The sequence below is a fragment of the Numida meleagris genome, chromosome 5 (assembly GCF_002078875.1).
Source record: "Numida meleagris isolate 19003 breed g44 Domestic line chromosome 5, NumMel1.0, whole genome shotgun sequence".
In the NCBI taxonomy this organism is placed as follows: domain Eukaryota; kingdom Metazoa; phylum Chordata; class Aves; order Galliformes; family Numididae; genus Numida; species Numida meleagris.
This window is the reverse complement of record NC_034413.1, coordinates 15909831-15932004: the sequence shown is the minus strand read 5'-3', so window position 1 is coordinate 15932004 and position 22174 is coordinate 15909831. Positions and strand designations below refer to the sequence as shown.

Genomic DNA, 22174 nt, shown 5'->3' with positions numbered 1-22174 from the left:
TTTTTTCCCCAAATTGGGAAAAATCAAGACTTTAATTAGATATGCCCTGTGGCAAAGGCCCATACAATTTCTGAATCAGTAAGATTAGCCTGTTTTATTTGCTGTCAAAACAGATTAATAAGGTAAGAGGAAAACATCTTCAGTAAAATGCTGAAAGACTGATAAAAACAAGATGTTAACAGAATTTCCTGAAACAGGTGCCCAGATATTCCGCAGCACTTTCTGGAAACCCTTTGTTACCTCCCATACCACAACAGCTTTGGCCAATTCAGGGATCCCAGTAGATTATTTCCCCCCCCCCTTTTTTTTTCCCAATAATAACTACTGAATATGTATCACTAATTACAAAGTTGAGGAGTTTAGATCTCAGGGAGGGGAAAAGTTAGCTTCATTTTTCAGTATGTCAATTGACAGCAATTTTATCTGATCCTTTATTTATTATTTAATACCAAAGGAACCTAGCTCCCATTTGACTAGTGCTCACTACTCCATATCTATGGGAATCTCTGTATATTTAAAAATCGAACTATGTGCATCATCTGTAAATGGACCTTATTTTACATAGTACAAATTTTAAAATTGCTTATTCTCAGTCATGACAGCACAAACAAAAGTTGTTCAAATATTCCAACATGTATGTCATAAAACATAAAAGTCACTAAATACATAAAAGTCAGATATAAGAATTTTGTGTTCCTAACAAATAATTATAGCTGATTTAGAAATAAGATACAGCTTTGAATTACATCTATGGAATTGTTGAAATGCATATTGCAATCATTTTATTTATATATTAAATAGTTCTATATATGTGTCTTAGGAATAAGCTCTTACTGCTCTTAAGGTAAACTTTATTCACATTTATTTTGTATTTTTAATGAATCATATCTTCATGTTATTCTTGTCTTTGTTGTTGTTTTTCTCTTGCTTTTATTTTTAGTCTTACCCTATGGTACTTCAGTATCGACCTAGAATTGACTTCGGTTAGACCAAAGGGCCAAATCCCATTGTGATGAATCCTGCACTATTTGTTTACCCATCGACAGATTGCACAATGAATGGATGTGCCTGGATTAGGGGGACACAACCAGATTTTCAGCATGCAAATAAGGACATTGTCTTTCTTAAAATTGTCAATTGCATCTTTGTTGTTTCTATTGGAGCAAGCCAAGTGCCATTCTGCTACTGAAATGTGCATAAGATATTTGTGAATTTTACAAGTGTGCTGCAAGTCATAGCCAAAATCATGAAGTGTACAGTCAAGACTCAAAAACTCTGGAATATTTTTGCTTGCGTGTTAGAAAACTTTTCTGGTCCTCATATTGATCACACTAGCAAAATGGCAGAGTGCTCATTCCATGTGGTGTTGCAGTTTCACACGCTTACTATTTTACTGAATATTGTTGTTTAAATCATAGAGTACTGTACAAATAGCTAAGGATCATACCTTGAAAATATTTTGTATAGAAAATATATTTAGAGAAGTGGTGGTTGGGCCACAACCTTTTTCTTGATAAGCTTCTCATGGGTCCAGGTATAGCTCACTCATGAGTGTGCAATGGTCCTTTTGCAGTGTACCCTTAACTAGAGTGTAGATTGTGATAATTCGAAAAAGGAATTTTAAATTGTCTCAGTAGATTCTACCAATATTGCTTGAAAGCAATGCAGCCTTCGTGATTGCACTTTTTTTATGGCTACCCTAAAGGTTGGAATTTGAGATACAGATTTTTTTTGGAAAATGCCTTCTAGTCAGATAACGTTTCTTCTAATAAAACCTTTATAGAAATGAAGTTAAAATAATCTGTCTATGAGATGAGTTTCATTGTAAGGTTACAGTCAAGGCAGAATCTACACGTAGTTACTGCATTTTGTGGTAAGTGCTTCCTTTTAAGATTGGGTAAAGGTTTATAATAAGCTTAAGAAAAAAAATAACTTACAGCTTTAGTTATGCTGTCTATCTCTCTTGAGAGTATCTGGAGCACGGAATTCATTGTAGAAATCTTTAACTTAAAGTTTTAACTTTAACTTTAACTTAAAGTCTCATCATATAATTATTTCCGTAAAATTAGAGGCAATGCAATACTGAAGATAAGCAGTCTGACCAAAATAACTCTTCGGGTCGTTGTTTTTTCCTGAGACCTGATAGTGCTGGATAAAAGAGTGATTGTTGCCTTAGGTACTGCAAGTGTAATGGTTCTGGTATAGAATGTTTATTGAGGTTTCTGGTAATGTTGCAGGGAGCATAGTAATACGCATGTTTTCTGTAGTCTTCCGTTGTCTTGCTCTGCTTATAAGTCAAATGAGTTTTTTACTTCAAAATCTGTGGAGATAACTGTAGTTCAGTACCTTTATAGAATTCCTTTTTAGTGCACACCTGCTAGCATTCTAGATAGCTATTTATGTCCTTAAGCCTTCCGCATACAACAGAAAAGGAACCAAATTAGCTTTTTAGAAACTACTCTAATCATACTTGGATAGGACAAAGTTAAAATTCCATCTTGACTACCATGGGATCAAGTATAGAAGGTGGAAACAAGGCTGTAACTTCTTTGTAAATGTGTATTCACGTACATTATGATGTTTCTGTAGGAGAAACGCGCATGTTGTGGATTAAATCTGGCCCCTTTAATGCTTGCAGGAGTTGTAACATTGATGACTTGAAGAATCCATATATCGTTGGGTTAAGTCCTGCCACTGCACTCCGAAGCCCATACGACATGCCAAAATAGCAATGCTTCAGTAGCAGTCTGTTTAGGAAACCTGCCATTGCAGGTCAAGGTTGCACATATTGTGCAGATGCCAGTGAACCTGGGGAAGCAAGGTGTTAAGGAAGCTGCTGCTCCTTTCTGCAGGCGTAACGTGCCGACTGGTGTAGGCACTCTTTTGCCCACGCTGCAATGGGAACAGGTGCACCTGCGGGCTGCAGGAAGCGGTCATCTTTTTGCCCACCTGAGCTGTGATGTGCTGCTTCACAGGAACAGCCACACGCTCCGTGCTGGGATGGCCCTGCTCATCCGTGTACGTGGAGCAGCTTGTCAGATCAAAGCATTCATTCTAAGTGCAAGTCATCGCTATCTTTGTTATATACAATTGTTTTATATGGTAGAAATAGGTATTATTTGTAAATATTGACATGCACATGCAAATGACACCTTACAATTTTTATATATTTCATGTGATTTTATACCAGAATCTTCACTGTAGATTCACTTAACATAAAATGCCTGTTTCGTTCTATCACAAAACTAGCAGTAGGACTCTTAAGCATAATTTCTGCTTGATTCAGGGGACCCTTTTTTCTCAACTCTTGCTGGTTTGGCAAATTTGAACAGATTTGGTGAGGAAAAAAAAAAACGTATTAATTTTATTCCATTTTTTAGTTACCTTAAATGGAAGTTTACATCCAGCTAACGGGACCCTTGAAATTAGACTACTAGTAGTGGCTTTTAAATGACATCCCAATGGAAAATGTGACTGTCTGATGACTTTATGTCGTCACAGTTCAGAGAACCATGAGTTTGTCTTGATCAGAATTGATTCTGGTAATTCATGGTATTTTCTTGATGAAACTTCAAGCTAGGTTACAGAAGGCAAATCATCATGGAAATTACAGACATACATGATTCAATGTTCCCAGCTGAGAATTATGCCCTTAAAACGCTTCTAAACTTGTATAATCTAGACAACTACCTACAATTAATGCATTTCTGATTTGATGGCAAAGCTCCTGAGTGCTTTTCTAGTTCAATAGATTTTGTAGCAGCAAAGTACCAGTGAAATACGTATCTTAACTGGGCAGCTTGTATAATGCAGGCATTGCCTTTCTTACAGGAAATGTCTCTTCTATATAGTATGTATGTGCCATGGATCTACATATAGGCATATCTGATTCCTTTGTGCCAATTAAAGATATCTGAACAGCATAGGTCTTCAAGAATGCACGTACTGATTCCTGTGTGCCAAAGATGGAGTAAGTGGAATGAGTACTAAGCGTTCCATTAAAACTACAACATATTCAGTCACTGAGCAGATTACTGCATACAGTCACACTTGCTGAACATTTCCATGACAAAGTCTCATCTCTGCATGTTTGTAAAGAAGTGTTGCTGCAACTGTTTGTTCTGTGACTTTTCCATACTGCCAGAACATAGCTGCAGAGGAATAAGACCTAAAAAAAAAAAAAAATCCACACTACTGCCTAACCTTGCTATCTCTCATTTAGCACATTTGGTGCTTTTTTTTTTCTCTGAAAGTGGAAAAAAATTATCTGCTTTTCACTCTGGGGTAATGAAAGTTTTAAGCAGCTTTTCGGTGGGCATTGCTGTATGCTGCATTTGTCCAGCACCAAACTGTAAGCTGGAATTTACAGGTGAGGTCCTATAAAATCTCAAACAGTAGGGAATTCGATAATCAAGAAATGGATCTTCCATTGTGCATTACTACGCTGCGCATAGCTGAGAGCCTAGTGCTATAAAAGACATTGTTATTTGGATGAAATGCCAAATAAGATTGCTATAATATTCTAAAGTGACTCGTCACTTCAGTAGTTACTGCTCACGAGTGCTTCTGGAATTTGGGTCCTAGCAGTATGCAGCATGATAGTATATTGTGCATACTCAGCTAGCTTGCAGCTATTATGCAAAAGAAGTTCTTAAAAGTATTATTTTGACTTTACTGAAAATATTATATAAAGTGCCTGATGATTAATACAGAATATCTTTTAAACCCATTATTTGTATTTGGCAGGGTAATATTTGCTTCTGTATCTTATCAATGGTCTTAATATTTTCTGCAAGAATATTTCATGATCATTCTGTATTGAGAAGCCTTCTTTCACGTGAAACAAGCAGAAAAATAAATGTGTTTTTTTTCTCAATTACAAATTGTCTATCTCAGTAGAAACTATGTGAAAAGAATACTTTCATATTGAAATTATTTCATTTTCTCTATGAGGTGACCTTGAATTCTGAATCTTTTTTTTCTCCTAGGCTCCAAAGATCTGACTCTACTTTTCTCTTCTGCAGTTATCAAAAGCAGTTCCAGTGTATCTATAGGAGGAAAGAGATTGATCACATTCCCTTTAGGCATAAGCTAGACTCTTCTCCACTGTGGACAAAGCGGTGGTCCAGAGTTTCCATCTCTTCCCTTCTGTGTGCAATTGTTAAGCATGACTTTGTTAGAGAAGAATTTTTCTTTCTCTGCTGCTTTCTGAAATAACAAAATGTGCCAGTGTTTGTAGTCCTTTCACTGAACCAGTCGCTGAATTGTGTTGTTCCTTTCCTTTGCAAGAGAAGGAATAGCCTCCAGCTCTGCCAGGTACTATGTCTGATAGAAATTCTGCAGAACAGGTAATTGTTCAAAACCAGTCTTACATAGCAAAACAAACAGGCTGAGGGGCTACATAAATTACCAGTCAAGTACATAGAATAATCATACTCATCTGTATTTGCTTTGAAGAGATAAGAATTAAATATGTTCAAGGAAGTGAATTGTTAAAGAGGAATAATGTGATAATTCATCTGCCCTTGCAGAGGGACATTCACGTAGGTACAGCCCCTACTAATGTGGAAGAACATGTGGAATGTCCTTCCACAGTTACATCCTGCAAGTCTTCTGGTCTTCCCGTGTAAGAATCATTTAATAGGTAAGACTGAACAGGATGGAGATTCTCATAAAAACCTGGGACTTTCTTTTAAAAGAGTTTGCGGAGGAAAGCAAAGCAAAGCAATCCTAGACTATGTGACAGAGACCTCCTTTTGCTGTACAGATACCAAAATGCTAATTGTTAGGATAGAAACTTCACGGGCACGCTTTAATCAGGTCCCAAAAAGCCTCAGAGCATCCATTTCCTAGCTCTGAGAAACAGTAGGTGACCCTCTGGAACTCTACTGCATTGTCTTAGACCAAGGTAGAATCAGGTGCCACCATGACATTAGAAAGCTAGTGCTTAATACCAAAGAAATTCATGTTTTCTTTTGGGATTAAGTTAGTCTCTGCTGGATTTCGGTGAGGTTTTCACAGTTTTGAATCCTTTGTAGCCAGTTTGAACAAGGTAATGCTTCCCCAAGCTGTTCAGCTAGAGACACCTGTTTGAGGAAGGATTGCCATCTACTGGAGCATGTTCCAGTATGGATTCCAAGATACGGGGTTTGATCCATGCTAAAGGAAATGTGAAAAGCTTCCACCTGCTCTCTTACCACCACTTGTATGACATATGGGAAATCTGGTCTTCAGACCTCAGTTGAAGCATCCTTTCGTAGGAGTGTTCCCCCAGATGATTATCTTATAATGGTAGTCATTTTTCCTCATGAGCAGATCTACCTGTTGGTTTTTGTTTTTGTTTTTTCCACTACTATGCTGTCTGTAGATCAGGTAAAAACAGCAGATTCCAGAATAGGCAGTTTAAGGGATTTCTAATGGGAATCCTTCCACCCCAGGTATGTGCCATAAATCTCCTGAATTCAGGTAGCTTGCTAATGCAGATGTGTAAGGATGTTGTTTCATTCTCATGTAAGAGATGTAGATCTGTGCAGTGGTGGGGTGTGGCAGTGGAATGGAAGAGCTCTGTAGGCTGGTGGAAGGGTCCTGGCTACCTGTTGTACTTGTAGGGAACCAGAACCTCCTTCTGTAGGCTCAGGAAGGAGGAGGCGTTCTAGAATGAAATACATCTGTAAGTGTATTCTTCTGTAGTTGCATTAATTTTAACCAAAGAGAGGCACTGATTGGAATTTGCATGTTTATCTGAACCATTAGGCGTATTTTTCTTTGAAGTAAGTTTTACATGTATTTTTAGCAAATACTTCGGACAGGGTTACTAATGTGACAGTTAATGGGGTGAGATGGACAGAAGCAGTTACTGTGCATTTTTCATAAGAGTGAGTGGAAGGCAGTTGCTGTATGATAAAATTGCTGCAACAGTAACGCATTTGTGCTGCTAGTTAACATGCTGAGGTTCGTGTTACAAATGAAGTTGTAATAAAGATGTTTATTATCAAAGTGCAAGGCACATATTTTCTGATGGTATTCTACTCCTAAAATTGTGTTTTGTATTATAGCATATTGAGTAAATAGACGTTCTTGCTGTTGTCTCATGAATTTTGATGCGGTAAAATGAAACGTGCTCCCTTCTTACTGAGAATATAACGTACTGATTGATTTAAAATTATTCTTTGCTGTCAGTTACTTAGTTTGTTCATTTAAAAAAAATTAAAAGAGAAACAAACTATTTTTATGGGTAATCTGATTGCCTAGTAGTTTCAAGGGCCTTACTTAACACCAAAGGTAAGCCACCCAGAAACTGGAGGGAATGAGACAGTGCCATGTTCCTGCAGGGCAGTGGCAAGGGTTGTCCCTGGAGCTGGCAGAGCTGAGCTCCCATGCTGGGGCTGTCTCACGCCCAGCACTCCCAAAAGAAAGCAGGCAGTACAAGCAGGACTAGTGTACAGGTTAAGTTGATGCACTGAGAGCCGCTCTATGGGTATAGCTAATGTTGAAAAAGAGGAGTGCAAAGGCTTGCATTACTGATGTGTCAGCTATACCTGGCCTGTGAGCTAACAAAATACTTTGGCGTGCTGTCGGTCCTCTGAACCTTCCGAAGCACAAAATATTCACCAGGCTACTTTGGGGTTTTCTAGTTGTAGTTCAGTGATATTTTGGAGGGTGGGAAGGACAGACTCAGAGGGTAATGAGAAGATACTAAGGTGGTTCTTCAGATTTTTATACATATTTTTTTAGCAAACGGCATTGCTGGACTCAGCGTGAGACCTTTGGTTAGCAAGAATTCAGTTATTTTATTTGTGCAGAGCAAAATAGAATAAAGAAATCTAAATACCTTAATTTTCTTTTCCAGGATAGTGATTAGCTAAACTGGAAAGTAACAGGGTGATTTAATTATTTAGCTGCCTCTGAAATATTTTGATGGAAATACTTACTGACGGTCACTTTTTCTCAAATAGAAACTTATTAGAGTGAGCATGAAGCAACGTCTCATTCTTTTCCCCTTACTGCAGACTTAAATATTGAGAGGAAAAAGCTTTTTTTTCTTCTTTTTTTTTTTTTTAATTAATGCAGAGCCGGAATGGTTGGATGTTCCAGGCTGCTGAATAGAGTTGGTCTCAATGGAATTTTTTTGGGATGGGGGCCTAAGTGTCCTTATATAAGCTGTGATCCAAGTTATGATAAGAAAGGAGCCTATGGTGAGCAGTAACGGTGTTCTTATGCTTCCTTGCATTTGATCAGTAGCTATCAGTTTTTAATGTTACAGCCCTCACAGTACTTAGGAGCTCATAGAACATATTGTGATGTTATGTTGCTGATTTGTTTTAAAATATAAAATGTTTTAAGCTTTTTGTCAAAAGTGGTAACATCATATTACAAATAAACCTTTTTGTGGTTGTAAAACTTAGCTTATAAATCATTCAAATTGAAGTGAAAAAACACAGGTCATTGTTAATGACAGTCTATCCTACTATTAAAAATATATATGTATTTTTGTAAAGGAAAAGCACTTGTAGATATTTAATCAGTCCAATATCTATCTATGTTAACGTTTTGAAAAAAAAATACAAAATGCTGCTTAGAGATCACTTATATATGTTTTATTTTTTGTGCTCAGATGCATTTTCTGTTGATTTATGGAATGTTTATTCTGTGTGAAGCTGTATAGTTAGTACAGCTGGGCTAAATGCATTTCTTACCTTAATGGAATGAAGTGTGTCTGACTGTGCCATTACAGATTCTGTCCGATCAGAAACCCGAATGCAAAACATAGGTTGGTGGTGCTGTTCTTCATCTTTGATATTAGCTTCATCCTGCCATATATCATTACTACTTATAATGATTATAAAAATGCTAACAATTTTTATGGTGTTTCTGTTTTAATGGATGTTTTTAGGGCATATTTGGTTATTCATTAGCATTTTTTCAAACCTATAAAGATGTATATGTAAATGTAAATATATTTACAGATGGTATTTAAAGTACAGTTCCCCCAGACAATAAAACATACCCAATTAGTCAAGTTTAGTAACTTTCCTCTGAAGGAAACTACGGCCAGGTGCATGCATGGAATATGATTGCGTCATAACGTTTCTGAGCACTTGCACAAATAGTACTTTTTAAAAATTCAGAATAATGAATTTCTTGTAACATTGTAAGGATCATCAAAACTTTATCCTTACCTGTTTTAATTCTGTATAGTGGATTTAATCTATTTTGACTCTACACAGGAGATTTACATAGTTTAGAAAAAACAAAAGGTAAACCAAGGAATTTTATTAAAGTACTAGTAGAGAGCAATGAGCATATTGGTTTGCTATTTGAGCAGAGTCCACATCTGTTTAATTTTAGTGGGATTCTCCAGGGTCTTCCCAGTGGTGGAAATCGTCAGTGGAGTTACTTTGTTTACCCATCATTGTAGCTAAGACTTGAAATGGCCCAGAGGTCCCACTTCCTCGCTGAGTTTCCTTTCATTGGTGCCTTGTTCAGCGTCTAATATTGTAGATCTGATAGTCTACGCTAGCAGTAGATTCAGTGTTATAAACTCAGTTGAGTAAATACTTGCAGAATTGTGAAATAAGCAGAGAATTTCATTCAGACAACAAACATTGGTCATGCCACCATCTCATTAACATGCATGCTTCACGAAGACCTGTCAGTGATCAGCTTCTAAGGTGTTTTGCCATTTGAATATTGTGTGTTTTATCGTTATGAATTTATATATGAATTCACTGGGAGTTAACATCTCAGGTTCCACAAAGTAGCATTTAAAATCTTAAATCCACGCGAGCTATGAATGCAATACAAGTGTTGCAATCTTTGTCTCTTAAAGAGCTAAATAGGTTGGTCCAAAGGATTTTAGAGCGCTGTAAAGTTCACCCAGTGATATTTAATTCACCAAATGAATATTCTTTGCATCTGCACTAAAATCATCAGAAACTGAATGGTGGCCATGGAGAAAGGAAAGAGAAGGCTCTAACTGAGCTAGCAGTAGTGAGCAGTTTTACAGTGTGGTAAAGGGAGCGCCGGCGCTAAGTTCCATCTTGGTTACGTGCCACGGTTCTGCCTCTTGGTGCAGAGTGACGTGTGCCTGTTTGAAGATGCATCTCCACGTGTGTTAACAAGGTTTATTTCAGAGCGGTAGCTTGTGCAGACTGTGTAAATGGACCTTTTGGAATCTTGTGTATTAAACATATTTGATCTATAATATTTCTAATGATATACCTACCGATAAGGTTCAGTTCCAGTGATGTTAGATTGAGTGCTTCGTGCTAATGTCAAGAATGTTCACAGCACCCTTGTCACTGCTGATAACAAATTACAGTTTGGTATGGTGCATGTGCTGCAAGATGCCTCTAGCCCAGCTGGATTAATTTTATGAAAAATCTAGATGAGCAAGAAGTATAACTAATCTGCTTACTAGCACTGAATTGCTCCTTTCTCAAAGCAATAAATATATTCATGTTGTGACATCTGTTGTGCAGCCTACAATAAGAGTTGTTTCGTTGCATTGTTTCTATATAATTTATTTTGTGCAATAAAAAATATCTGGTTTTATCTGACTTTTCTCTAATTTGTAATAATCAATTAAAACTTTTGCTGGCTTTATATCTTCATCATGGAAGTGTGCTATCAACTCACAGATGTGCAGAGCAGAAAATGGAACACAGAAACATTTCACCTCATAGAAAAAAAAACCAGAATGCAGTTACACGGCCTAATTTTGTTGACATTAATGTCATAGAGAGAGTTACCATTAATCTTAGTGGGCACAAAGCCTGCCGAACACAAATGGTGACTGAATTGATGCTCCCATCTGTAAAATACACACACTGAGTTACTGAGAAGAAAAACAAAGGAGGAGATGTTATTCAGGAGAAGTCGTATTTTTTTTATCTGAGATGCTGCTGTGAAACCTGTACTACCACCCCTTGAGATCTGAGATGTGTTTCAGATTAGGAAATGATAGAAAGGGTTGCTGGTTAAAATGACCTGAGACAATGAGCACTTGGCATCCTCTTGTAAAATTCTTCCAGATGCCAGCAGAAAAAAGGTAGCAGCTGCTTGTGAACTCCAAGTGCGAAGGTATACATGGTATGCCGCAATGCCTACATATGCTTAAATGCAGCACACTTTCCATGGCTGGTTTGGGTTTGTCAGCAGTGCGAGAGCAGTCGTGTGGCAGTATTTGCTGCTGAGTGTCAGCAACAGGAGTGCAGCTTCACTGGCTCTCCTTGGAACCTTTTTCATGTCGAGTATTTGACCTCTGTAGTTTTGAAATACGTTATGTAAGTTTTGTCTGTTAGTCATAGACTCGTAAGTTCCCTTTTCTTAGAAGCATTCTTGAGACGGGTCGCTCAAGAAAAACCTTTGCATGATGCCTCTATGGTCTTAATGAAACAGATGTTTGTTGAATAGCTCTTAACTGCAAAGTTCTGCTCCAGAACTTTTTTTCTCCAGAAGATTTCCAGAAAAAAAAAAAAAAAGTTGATGATTAAGTTAGAGATTTTCCTTGTTTAAGGCAGCTAAGAAGAGGAGGCTGATAGAAAAAATGTAGGACTAGCAGCAAATGTATGATCAGTTACCAGTCCTGCATGTGGTTCATTGAAGGAGGACTCCGTAAGTCCTTCCTGGAGCTGGAGCTGCAGGTAGGTGGTGAGCAAACAGCTATTTACATCAAGGCTGTAGCACAGGAATTTCCCTGTTAATAGAGCTGGGATTCAAATTGCCTTATATCTTGATATTCTGTTGTTTAATTTTAGAAGAGAATATGCTGTGCGACATCATTATAGGCAAGTTTTTCAAGAGAGAAGTGATTCAGTATCTAGTTTTCATTAAAGAAACAGAAATTTGCTGGCAGTACATAATGCAAGCACCTCATTCCAGTGGCAGACTTCCAACATCTTCATTTGGAAAGAAGACTGCTGCATTCATAATTCATAAAAAAGCATTGGCATCTGTCCCATTAAGCTAACACAGGAAGAGAAAACATTCTTATACTCAAAAACACTCTGTCCATCTTTTCTATTTATAGGTGAGGTTTTCTCCTTTTCTGCAGTACACAAAAAAACTGCAGTAATTGCCTTTACAGACACAGAAAATAATTACAATAGTAAAGCTATTGATAAGAAAGCTGTGCTTTATACCAGCTACAGAGGCAAGGTAAATTTCTTGGAGTACATTTCATCCTCTGTTGATTGAAGATGCATAACGTGTGCTGATGCCTCTGCAGACTTCCAGTCTCCTGGCTGTAGCCTGCACAGTTTAGTGTTGCGGTACATCTGCTGGCCACTGTTCTTCCTTGGCCTTTTCTGTTCAGGTTTTTCCCAAAATTGCATGATTTTTGTCCTGATTACTGTTTAAAATGTTTTATTCTCATGCTCCTCTCTCTAAAGTACTAAAAGGGGTCCAGACATAGAGTGCTCTTCACGCTCAACGTCGTGCCCTTGTGCTGCACCCAACATCAAGACTCCTGGAGCTCTTACGAGGTGATCCTGGGAAGCTCACTGTTGCTCCCATGCTTTGCTGGTTTCTGATATTGAGTTTTTAAACTACCCTATTGCTCATGAAGAATTCCCAGCAAGAAAACGCCTTTGAAAGCTGATCTAATGGTCTCTTCTGAGATGGATAATGCAAGAATCATTCTAATAAATAAATGAATTACTTGTGATACAAGGGGCTGTTTACCTGATTCCACAGGAGTCACAAAATTCAGCACAGTAGCTTGAAAACCAGGTTCACGTGAATAGTTTGCCTGTCACCGGCCTCGGTGGAAAAGAATTTGAGCACTGCAAAAGATAACACTTGTTCTGGTGTTCAGTGCTAGCAAAGCTGAAGATGACAGATTTATTAGTATTGTGAACCCTACTCTAGCAGTGTATGTAGATTACGTCTTTGGTTTCATACCGCATATATTAAATAGTTCCATCTATTACCTTTGCTACAGCATTCAGAGTTGTCTATCTGAACAGCATTTGTTTTCTCTGTGTTCTGGAATGTGTTTGAATCCACTGAACTAAAATGAAGCTGCACTTCCAGTGGGTGCCCCTTGGAAGTAAGCAGCCTCCAGGAATCGCACCTGCCCTGTGCTATGTATCCCTTTTTTATCTCTGGTGTCGACTGCATTCTCTTGCTAAGCAGCAGTTTCTGGGATTTCATCGAGACCCTTTCTCTTCCTTTAAGTGTTCTCCTCAGTTTTCTGTTGTCTATTAATGAAAATTCCTAAAGAATGATAACCAAAAGGCGTGGACCTGTGCCGGCAAAGAGAGTTCTGTAACATGCCACAGTCAACCTCCCCCTTGCCACATTCTGCCGGTTGCCAGAACCTTTCTCCTGGGTGAAAAGGTGCCTCAAGAGTTCCTTATGAATAAATGGAAGAACATTGCTAATCTGCTTCATGTAAGTGATAGGTACCTTGTTCTTCAGTTTTTGAACAACTGCTTTATTCAAGAGCTCTCTGGCTAATACTTTGAGAGGATGAATGTGCTTGTTCAAAGCATTACCCATCTAATTTGACAATTTATTCATAGAGGTGATATAGAAGTTTGGTCAAGGTGACGGGCTGTGCAAATTTTTATTAATATAACAATAAATAATGATACAGCTTATTTAGGGAATTTACACTATGAAGGATAAAATCTTATTTTCAACCAAAGGCTGCCAGTGGCAGACAGTGAACCAGCTGCAGTGCTCATTGGGAAGCACTGTGGGAAGGGGGGTGATGGAAGGAGAAGCCACCTGCTGTGGGGCTGCTATGTCTGCTCTGCTTTTATCTGCCCACAAGCAACCACTTCTTTAGGGATGGTGGCTGTGGAAAACAATGTTGTAAGGAGTGCGCAGTTGTGAATATAAATACAACACTGCTGTGAGAAAGTAAGCACTGGGTAGTGCTTCATACTAATAATAACTTCTAAGAAAAGATACCGTGTCCCAAGAGAAAAGCACACTGGGTTGCAGCCTGCTGCTAAGAGAACTTATCTAAATGTAGTCCCACAGAGGCTGATGGTTGTTTCCATTTACTCTCTAAGTCGAATGTGGTTTTTTCCACTTCAGTAAAGGATCAATTATACATATCTCTGAAAGCCCACAGGTACAAACACCTCTGATGCAGCAGACTACAAGGCACATTCACATTTCTAATTCGAGGAGTTGAAGCTTAATTGAATCTGTATCTCTTCATGCATCAGTAATATTTAGAAAAGGAGGAGAAATCCAGCTTTGGTTGAGTGATGACCCATGAAGGTTGAATTAAGGATGCTCAAAGCATCATGGGTCCCTTCCAAGCAGCACTTGGATGCTCCAGTTGTGCTTCTACAAAATCACAGAGAAGGCAGGAATATTTCCCCTGACTTCTATGGGCACGCAAGCCAGCAGTGCCACATCCAAAGTGATGCTGAGGGAGAAGGGGGAGCGGCACACAGCTGACTGCTGTCAGTGGAGCAGTGTGCATGTGTGCAAGGCCAGAGCTCCAGAGCAGGACACAGAAAGCAGGATTCTGTCCTAAGGAACTGGAGGAGAAGCTCCTCTGTGGCTCTCCAGAAGCACGTGGAGCTGTCACCCACACCCAGTGCTTTTGTCAAGGGAGGACTGCATATGGAGAGCTTCTGTTTTGCATTGAAAGAAAAAATACTTTTTGACACTTTCCCGAAGGCCCCAGGCATTATTTTTTTCTAAAGCCAATAGCAAGAAAAAAGCAATACTGGAGGGGCAGAAAGAGGAGATCCTTTCTCAGCAGCGAGAGCCCCTCAGTAGCGTGGGGAGGCTACAAACGCAGCAGCAGCAGCAAAGGAAGAGGGTTCTGTGACTGGAAAACATGTTATGGAATAGGAGGAACTACAGGAGGTTTAAAATACTACTCACTGAATTGTGCATCAAAGTAGGAGCCAAGGGAAGAAGAGATTTGGTGAGGTTTTTTTTGTTTGTTTTTTTAAAAACAACTAATTGATGGTTTTAGAGATGTTTTCCATGTTCATTAATATCTGTCCTTTTTCCTGTGCAAAGCCAACACTTGAGCACTAAGCTTTTAGAGCAGAACTTACTGCTGTTAATGATCAGTGCAGAGCAGCTGTTCTTGGGTTCGGATGTGACAAAGAGAAGATTCTGAACTGTAAATAATGCCTTTACAGTGGTAAGGTAAAAACTAGCCTTAAATGCAGGAGACAGCTGCCAAGAGTTATGCTAAGGTTGGAAACCTCATCTGTGTGCAGTCTGTCATAAAGCCCTGACCTTTAGGGGCTTGGCATTAGTTAAATAGTGCAGCTCCAGCACCAGGTGAGCTGGCATACCAAACAGCACTCAGCTCCTCCAGCTCTCTTATGTGGTAAAGATTTCTAAACACATCCTTAATCTCCAGGATCTGTTATTTTCAACAGGTGATGCGGTTGGCGCTGGGCTCTTTTGCTAGCAATTGTGCTAGGCAGTTACATAGAAAATCCTTGGTAAATTGCCCTGATGCTCTGCCAACCAGCAGTAAGCAGAATGAAAACAGGTAGTCGTGCTCAGGAGCTGTTGTCAGGAACATGATGGACTTCCATGTTTTAAGCTCTTTAGATGTAATACATCACAGATACTTAAATTATAGAAGGATTTGCTCACCATCTTTTGTCATCAAATTCTGTTCAAGTGGTAGAAACCAATAGTTGTATGTAGCCGTGAGTTTTAGTAGATAATTTTACCTGCAGCAGTGCCTGTTCTGTTTGCTGTGCAAACCACCGGTCCACCTGAGAAGCCAGCTGTGTTGCATTACCTGTTTCCACTCTCTCAAGTTGAATCTCCTGACGAACCAGGTGCTGACTTCTCCAGAAGAATTTTCCTTGTCAAAAAAATGTCTTTGTTCTCTTCATAGCAACAGCTCTGCTCCGACTTACAGCACTTAATGTCTTTGAAACAGGCTCTCCTGGTGCCAGTTGTCTCTGCAAGGACAGAAATTGCTGCTAAATCAACAGTCACAGGTATGCACAGTTGTGAGGGTCTGAATGTGAAGTTGTAGTCCTCAGCTACTCCTTCCCTGCTAGCACAACGGCAGAGCCAGGGGCATCCTCACATCCTCCACAGGCAAATCCTGCTCCCTGGGAAAGCCTGTTCCTGCCCATGGGAGAGGGAGAGAACCCCCAGGGTACCACATCTGAGGTCCCAGTTCTCTGCTCTGCGTCCTTCAAGCAGGAGTGCTCTGTGCAGATATTGCATTTCATTCATTCCCTGAGGTTTGTTTTGTCCGTGATGTCCCTTACTCCATAACAGAGGGTTTTTCCTCTTCTCCCTAGGCCTCCAGTCTCAGTGAATGCCTGCTTCAGTTAACAGCTTTTCTTGACGTATTGGTGCTGACTTCTCCAGAAGATGCAGCAATGCAGCTGCAGCTTCTCCTCAGCATCCCCACATCAGTGTGTGCTCCCCCTTCAATGGGGACCTCCTGTGGGGAGAAGTGTGGTGAGATGAGTTCCTCTGTCCCACGGTATTTAGAGCAGAAGTGGGCTGACTGTAAACATAGCGAGAGTGGGCTCATCAGTGCTGCTTATTAATCTTTCAGTTAGCGAATTAAGGAAGCAGAACACGGCCTCACTCTCTGCATTGTTCTCTTCTGTAGATAAAGTATCAATTTCAGCATTAACTGCAGGAGAACTTTGGCAAGAGATGTTTGGATCCGAGTGAGTTTCCAGCTTTGTTTTAGTCTGTTTCTGAGCATCTGCTGGGGTGGGTGGCTGCTGTGGGGGGAGAAAAAATTAACTTTATTGATTGATTAATTTTCTTTATGAAGGATCTGAAGGGGATGGCTGCCTGCAGAAATAATATGTGTTAAATGGCCGTATTTGGAAAATGAGTCAGTGAGAAAATAGCATGCAAATCCTCCGGTTTATCTCCAGCAGGGCAAGAACAGAATCATGCTAAGAAAGGGGGAGAGATGCTGACCTGGAGATGCCAAACTAAAATGACCCTCGCAGGAATTTTTTGTGATTTTGAACTGAAAAATCTATTTAAAAATGCTGGCACTGACCTTGTCAAATTTTAAACTTCAGTGCATTTTTTTTCAGTAGGAGAATTGTCCACGTGTAAAATATTTCTAGGTTCTCAAGTGTCCGCTGTTCTGGGTATGTAAGGTCTCGCAGCTCTATCCCTTACCTACTTTCACCTACTTTTTCTAGAAAAAAAGGCATAAAGGCATGTAAAGCTGTTCAGGCTCCAAAAGTGGAAATAAAACATCTCCCAGACTAATCCCTGGCTTTCAGACATCCAGGCAGCCCACCTGAGCAGCCAATGCTGCTATCTCTTCAGCAGCTTTGGCACCACTGACCTTTCGCATTCATGGTGAGCCGTTGTAGAGGACATTCTCCAGTCTCATTCTAGTAGCTGGCTCTCTAGACACCAGAGCTGACTCAGCCAGTCTGTGGGTGTTTGGGTTCTTGTGTTCTCCTGCATTCCTCCTGTTCCTGAAGGGATGTCACGGCCTCGCCTGGCTCAGTGTCAGTGTGGCTTGGAGAGACTGCTGGGCAATGGTTGTGCATTGGATGGGGACCCTGCATGTGGTGCAAGAGAAATGTCCCTTGCCAGAGCTGAGCCTGAGACAGCTCAGACCAGCGTGGGGCTGGAGCTGGTGTGTGATGCTCCGTGGTGGACAGGCCCTGTGGCAGCACAGTGGGGGCCTGTCAGTGTGTGGAGATCTGGGGCAGGGAGGTGCAGACAGGCCACAGTGGTTTTGATGTATAATTTTTCCAAGATGTAACTTCCAAAGGTTACTACAGGAAACCAGTTGACGGGAGTAATATTGAAGCACTGTGTTGCAAGTAATACCAGCAAGTGGAGGATTGCAAGGTGTGAAACACACAAAGCTGTAACGCGGCAAAGTGTAATGGGACGCATGCAGGGTGGCCGTTCAGGAGGGGACAGGGTTGCTTTGTGGACAAAACAGTTCGGAAATACAACTCTGTCAGAGGGTGTTAGCTCTGGCCAACAAGGGCTGCAGTGCTCCTTTAAAGCAAATCCTCATAAAAATAATATTTAAACCCTTACTTTGCAGTAAGGGCTGTGTTCTGGTCCTGCACTGTGGAGTGTTGCTATCCTTGTTCTGTTTGCTTTAATAAGGAGGGATGTATCACCTTCATGTCCCAGTGAAACACAAATTAGGTTATTTCCTCCCAGCTAAAGCTTCCTCTATGTCTTAATTGGATGTGTTTGAATTCGCCTTGTGAGATTAGGGAGGAAGAACATGCTGTGCAGAAAATCCTGCTCAGTCCTGGTCATGTAGGAGGACTAATGAGAGGGCTGGGGAGGCTGCTCCATTGTCTCTGTCGATCTGTCCCGAAGCCCCCACTTAAGCACTCAGAGGCTTGCAGAAGAAGGGAAGACAAATAGGTGTTGCGTGAAAGGTTTGCACAGTACTTACAGAGGGGATGATGATCTGCACTACTGCGTGTAGCACAATTATTTAAATGGACCGAATTCTTAGAAACTCTTACAGCCTTCCATTGACAGTTTTCTATGGGCAGCATGTTCAGAACTGGAAGTAGGTATTGCCATTGCCATTTTCAGTCTATCCACATTTATTCTAACCTTGAGCTGCACACTTCCTGTTAGACACAAGTGAGATTTAGCTGGAACCTGTGATTGTCTTGGGAAGTCAGACAAGCAGCATTTCTGATCTGTCCCAAAATGGCAAGCACTGATCTACACTAGGTCATCTTTAAGGTCCCTTTGAAAGCAGCCATTCTATGATACTTTGTCACTGTATTTAGCATAAAGGATCTAGCTGGTTACACCAGTGTGGAGAACAGTGACAAATGACCTCGGACTTGCCCCATTTCCTGTAGCAGATTTCCTCTGGCTTTGTACGGGTTCCAACAAGAGCACAGCCAGCTCTTGGGAGCTGACCACTCTTTAAAACTAAACCCAAGTTTAAAAGCCAACAATGTTCCTTTTTTTTTTCTTCTTTTTTTAAACATGTGCACTTATTGATCAATAGACTCAGACTAATTCACTGGTAAACCACCAAAATGGGGGGGCTTAGGAGGAGGCTGAGCACATGACAGGAGAATAGTGCTAAGGGGTTGGATTTGTTTTTTTTCCTAGAGTAAAAGGTGCTGGGAGGATCCAGTTGTGTTCCTCTGATGCCTAAAGTGGCGTTGGAGGGCTAAAAGAGGTAATTTTGGTAAGCAGAAACTTCATTAAATATTAATAAATTTCTTGGAGGCAGGGGAATAGTGACTGCCACAGAGGTTTCAGTGTGTGGAGAGTTTGCAATATGCCTTCGTACTTTTGGTACCTGCACCCTGCTAGAAGAAAGCCAGCTTAAGCAATACTCATCACACATTCACTTCTTAGACAGTATCTGGGGTTTTCAGTGTTCTTGCCACTTCTGAACACGTGTTGCATTCTCTGAGTCTCTGTTCTGACAGTGGGTGGGAAAAATAAAAAGCTTTTCAGTCTCAAGGAAATTGTAAATGCCTCAGCAAATTTCAGTGGAACTTGAAACAAGCAAAATGAGACACTATTCCAGTGCCTCTGTGTAATCAGTTTCAACATTTATATGACTCAGGCTATGAAACATGCAATGCTTGATTATTCACTGTAGGCCAAGAAGAAAAATAAGGTAGTGAATTGTACCATACTGTGAAGAATTATTGCAGGACAGCGGTGTTATATCTTGAATTTTAAAAAATCCTGTTAGTGTAAATTAACTGAAATGTAGCAAAACACAAGGCTTGGCTTTTGGACATTAGCTTAATTTTGTAGCTGGGGTGGGTTTTTTGGTAAATTAGACTTTTCTCAAAGAATAGGGAAAGCTGACAAGAGAATAAGTATAACTGTATGTATTGAATCAACATGACACAACACGGTACTCATTTTTTTTGTCTGCTTTTGATGACCCTTTGCACACAGGATAGAAGGGCTTAAAGGGCCGGGTGAGTTCCAGTCTCTGGGCATCTGCTGTGGGTGCCTGGGTCAGCAGATCCCCAGGAGCTGTCTGTCATCTTCTAACACCCTCCTGGGAGGTGATGTAAGCCCAGCAGGTGATGCAAGCCCAGCTTGTGAACATCTGTTTGAATTTTTTCACAAAGATCATGCCCAGAGACAACCTTGTGAAGCTTGTGATTTGGCTAGCTCTGAGTAACCCAGGTCTGTTGCTAACAATACTTAGGGAGTGGTTATGAAGGAAAAGCACTTGTCAGCCCTCCCCCAGAAAACATCAGCTGTAAGACTGTTTCACCCAAACCCTAAGGTCAGCTTAGCACTCATGCATTTTGGCTCAATCCTGGAAGCACTGTTGCCACACCGAATTTTAGACATAATCACTGACTTTTATTTTCTAACACTTTTGATTAGCTATCAGAAACCCTGAGTAAAGGGTCTTGTAAAGTCTAGATGCTCAGGCAGAGGCTGCTGGGTAGTTACCTGAGTAAAATGTCCTGTTAGGGGCTTCAGGCTCCGGGGAGAAGCCGTCCTGCAGGGCCCATTCCTGCAAAGAGCCTTGCTGGGAGTGCTCATTGTGCGCCCTTCCCACAAGAGGTGGGTACAGCGCTGGCAGAGAAAGCAGGGGATTTGCATTCAGTTCCCTGCTCTGCCTGAGATAATTCAAATCTACATGTCCTATTTTCAAGGCAACAGCTTATCCTGGAAGAACACCCTTCCCTCTCCTTTTGAATGCATGCAACCAAGCCAAAATTAATTAGAAGAAGAGAAAGCATGAATAGAAGAAACAAAAAGCTGCAGGGCTGTGGGCTAATGCTTAGGGCACTGAGGAGGAAGAGGAGAGCTCTGAACTGTGGTTCCTGCCCCCAAGATGAGTTGTGTTTGGCACTTTATCAGTAATACATGTGAGCATTTCTGGCAGCAGAGGGTAGAACCGGGGCTCCCTACTTACACTGGAGTTCCCTGAGCATGGTGAGTGCTGTCAGGGAGCTCTCACCTCTTCCCTGAACAGCCGCTATGGCATTTGTCTGCACCTCTGAGACTTGGAAGCCAAGAGCAGTGGGACTGGTGCCTCCTGGTCAAGCTGAAGCTCTGCCCCCAGGCTGGAGCAGAGCTGGAGGCTGAGTTCCTCCTCTGACCAAGCTGGGACTCTTCCAGGCACCTAAAGCAGTGCAGCTCAGGGCACCTGGGCATACTGCAGTGGAGAAAGTGGATATCTGTCAAAAAGAGTTTTCTCCAAAGCTAAGAGGCATCCAAGCATGGAGAGTCTGGCATCAGGTACCTGAGTCCTTCCCAAGTCCCTTTTGGTGTTCTCTTCTATCTTTTTATGTCTCTTTCAGCTCATTTAGTCTGAGTTCCCTCATTGCACAGACCCTAACAGCTCTCTGAAAGGATGAACAGCTCAAGGCATTATGTATTATTAGTGCAACTACAAATGAGAAATGCCCTGCAGAATAAGGAAAAGCTAGTCTTAAAGCTGCTTCCAGTTTCCCCACTAATGTAAAGGCTCTCTGTTTAAGAAACTTCTGATGACAGCTCTGTTCATTTTAGTACTTCCTGATACTGGCTGCTTTTAGAGATGTGTAAGTTTGGCCGCAATGACTTTTTAGCCTGGACACGCTCAGCCAAGGACATGTTACTGGAAGAGGGATCAGTGTTGGCTTGCTCCTGTGGCATTGGCAGGCGTTCCCATCACTGATGCCTGTTTTCTTTGCCTCTGGAGCCGGAGAGAGAAAGCTGAAATGGAAGTTAGGATTGGCAAGGGAAGAGCGAGGTGTAAAAACATGAATCTCAGCATTCTAATCACAGCTATGGTTATAGCTAGAGATACAGCAAAGATAAAATATGCAGTGTGCCCGAGGGACCTATATATCCAACTGCTCCTGGATTGCTATCTGACAAGTTAATTAACCACAACAATGCTGAAATGCATTTTCAGAATCATTGCTTGGGACTGGACTCAGCATTATCTCATCAGAGTGCCATGGAGAGAGCAGATAGAAACTTCAATGAGTAAGGAAAGAAGTGAAATAAGAGAACTGTTTTTCAACCAGAATGAGAGCATTCAGTCCAGTAAATCCCTTATTACAAGTGATGTTCGATATGATTGAGATCTTTCCAAACCACAGTCTGGACCCTGAGCATGCCTGGAGAACTCAAGCAACAAAGAGGAAGAGGAAATATTTTCTTCTATGACTAGTCCAGCTCAAAAAAAAAAAAAAAAATCTGGGTTTTAAGGAGACTTCTTTTCTTGTATACTGTTTTTCTAGTGTCTTCC

The 22174-nt window shown here is 40.7% G+C and overlaps 1 protein-coding gene and 1 long non-coding RNA gene across 3 annotated transcripts in view; both read left to right on the top strand.

Annotated features, from left to right (window-relative positions):
- Nucleotides 1–10559, top strand: part of PCGF5 (polycomb group ring finger 5) — a 53258-nt gene extending 42699 nt beyond the window's left edge. For both annotated transcript variants that reach the window (XM_021400665.1, XM_021400666.1), the window contains one exon: nt 941–10559. In XM_021400665.1, coding sequence (XP_021256340.1) covers nt 941–988 — 48 coding nt within the window. In that variant the 3' untranslated portion in view covers nt 989–10559. The remainder of the gene's footprint in view (nt 1–940) is intronic.
- LOC110400631 lies at nt 13606–16287 on the top strand. The gene is made up of 3 exons (XR_002439975.1): nt 13606–15782; nt 15887–15947; nt 16260–16287. It is a non-coding gene; the product is annotated as an uncharacterized LOC110400631 (long non-coding RNA).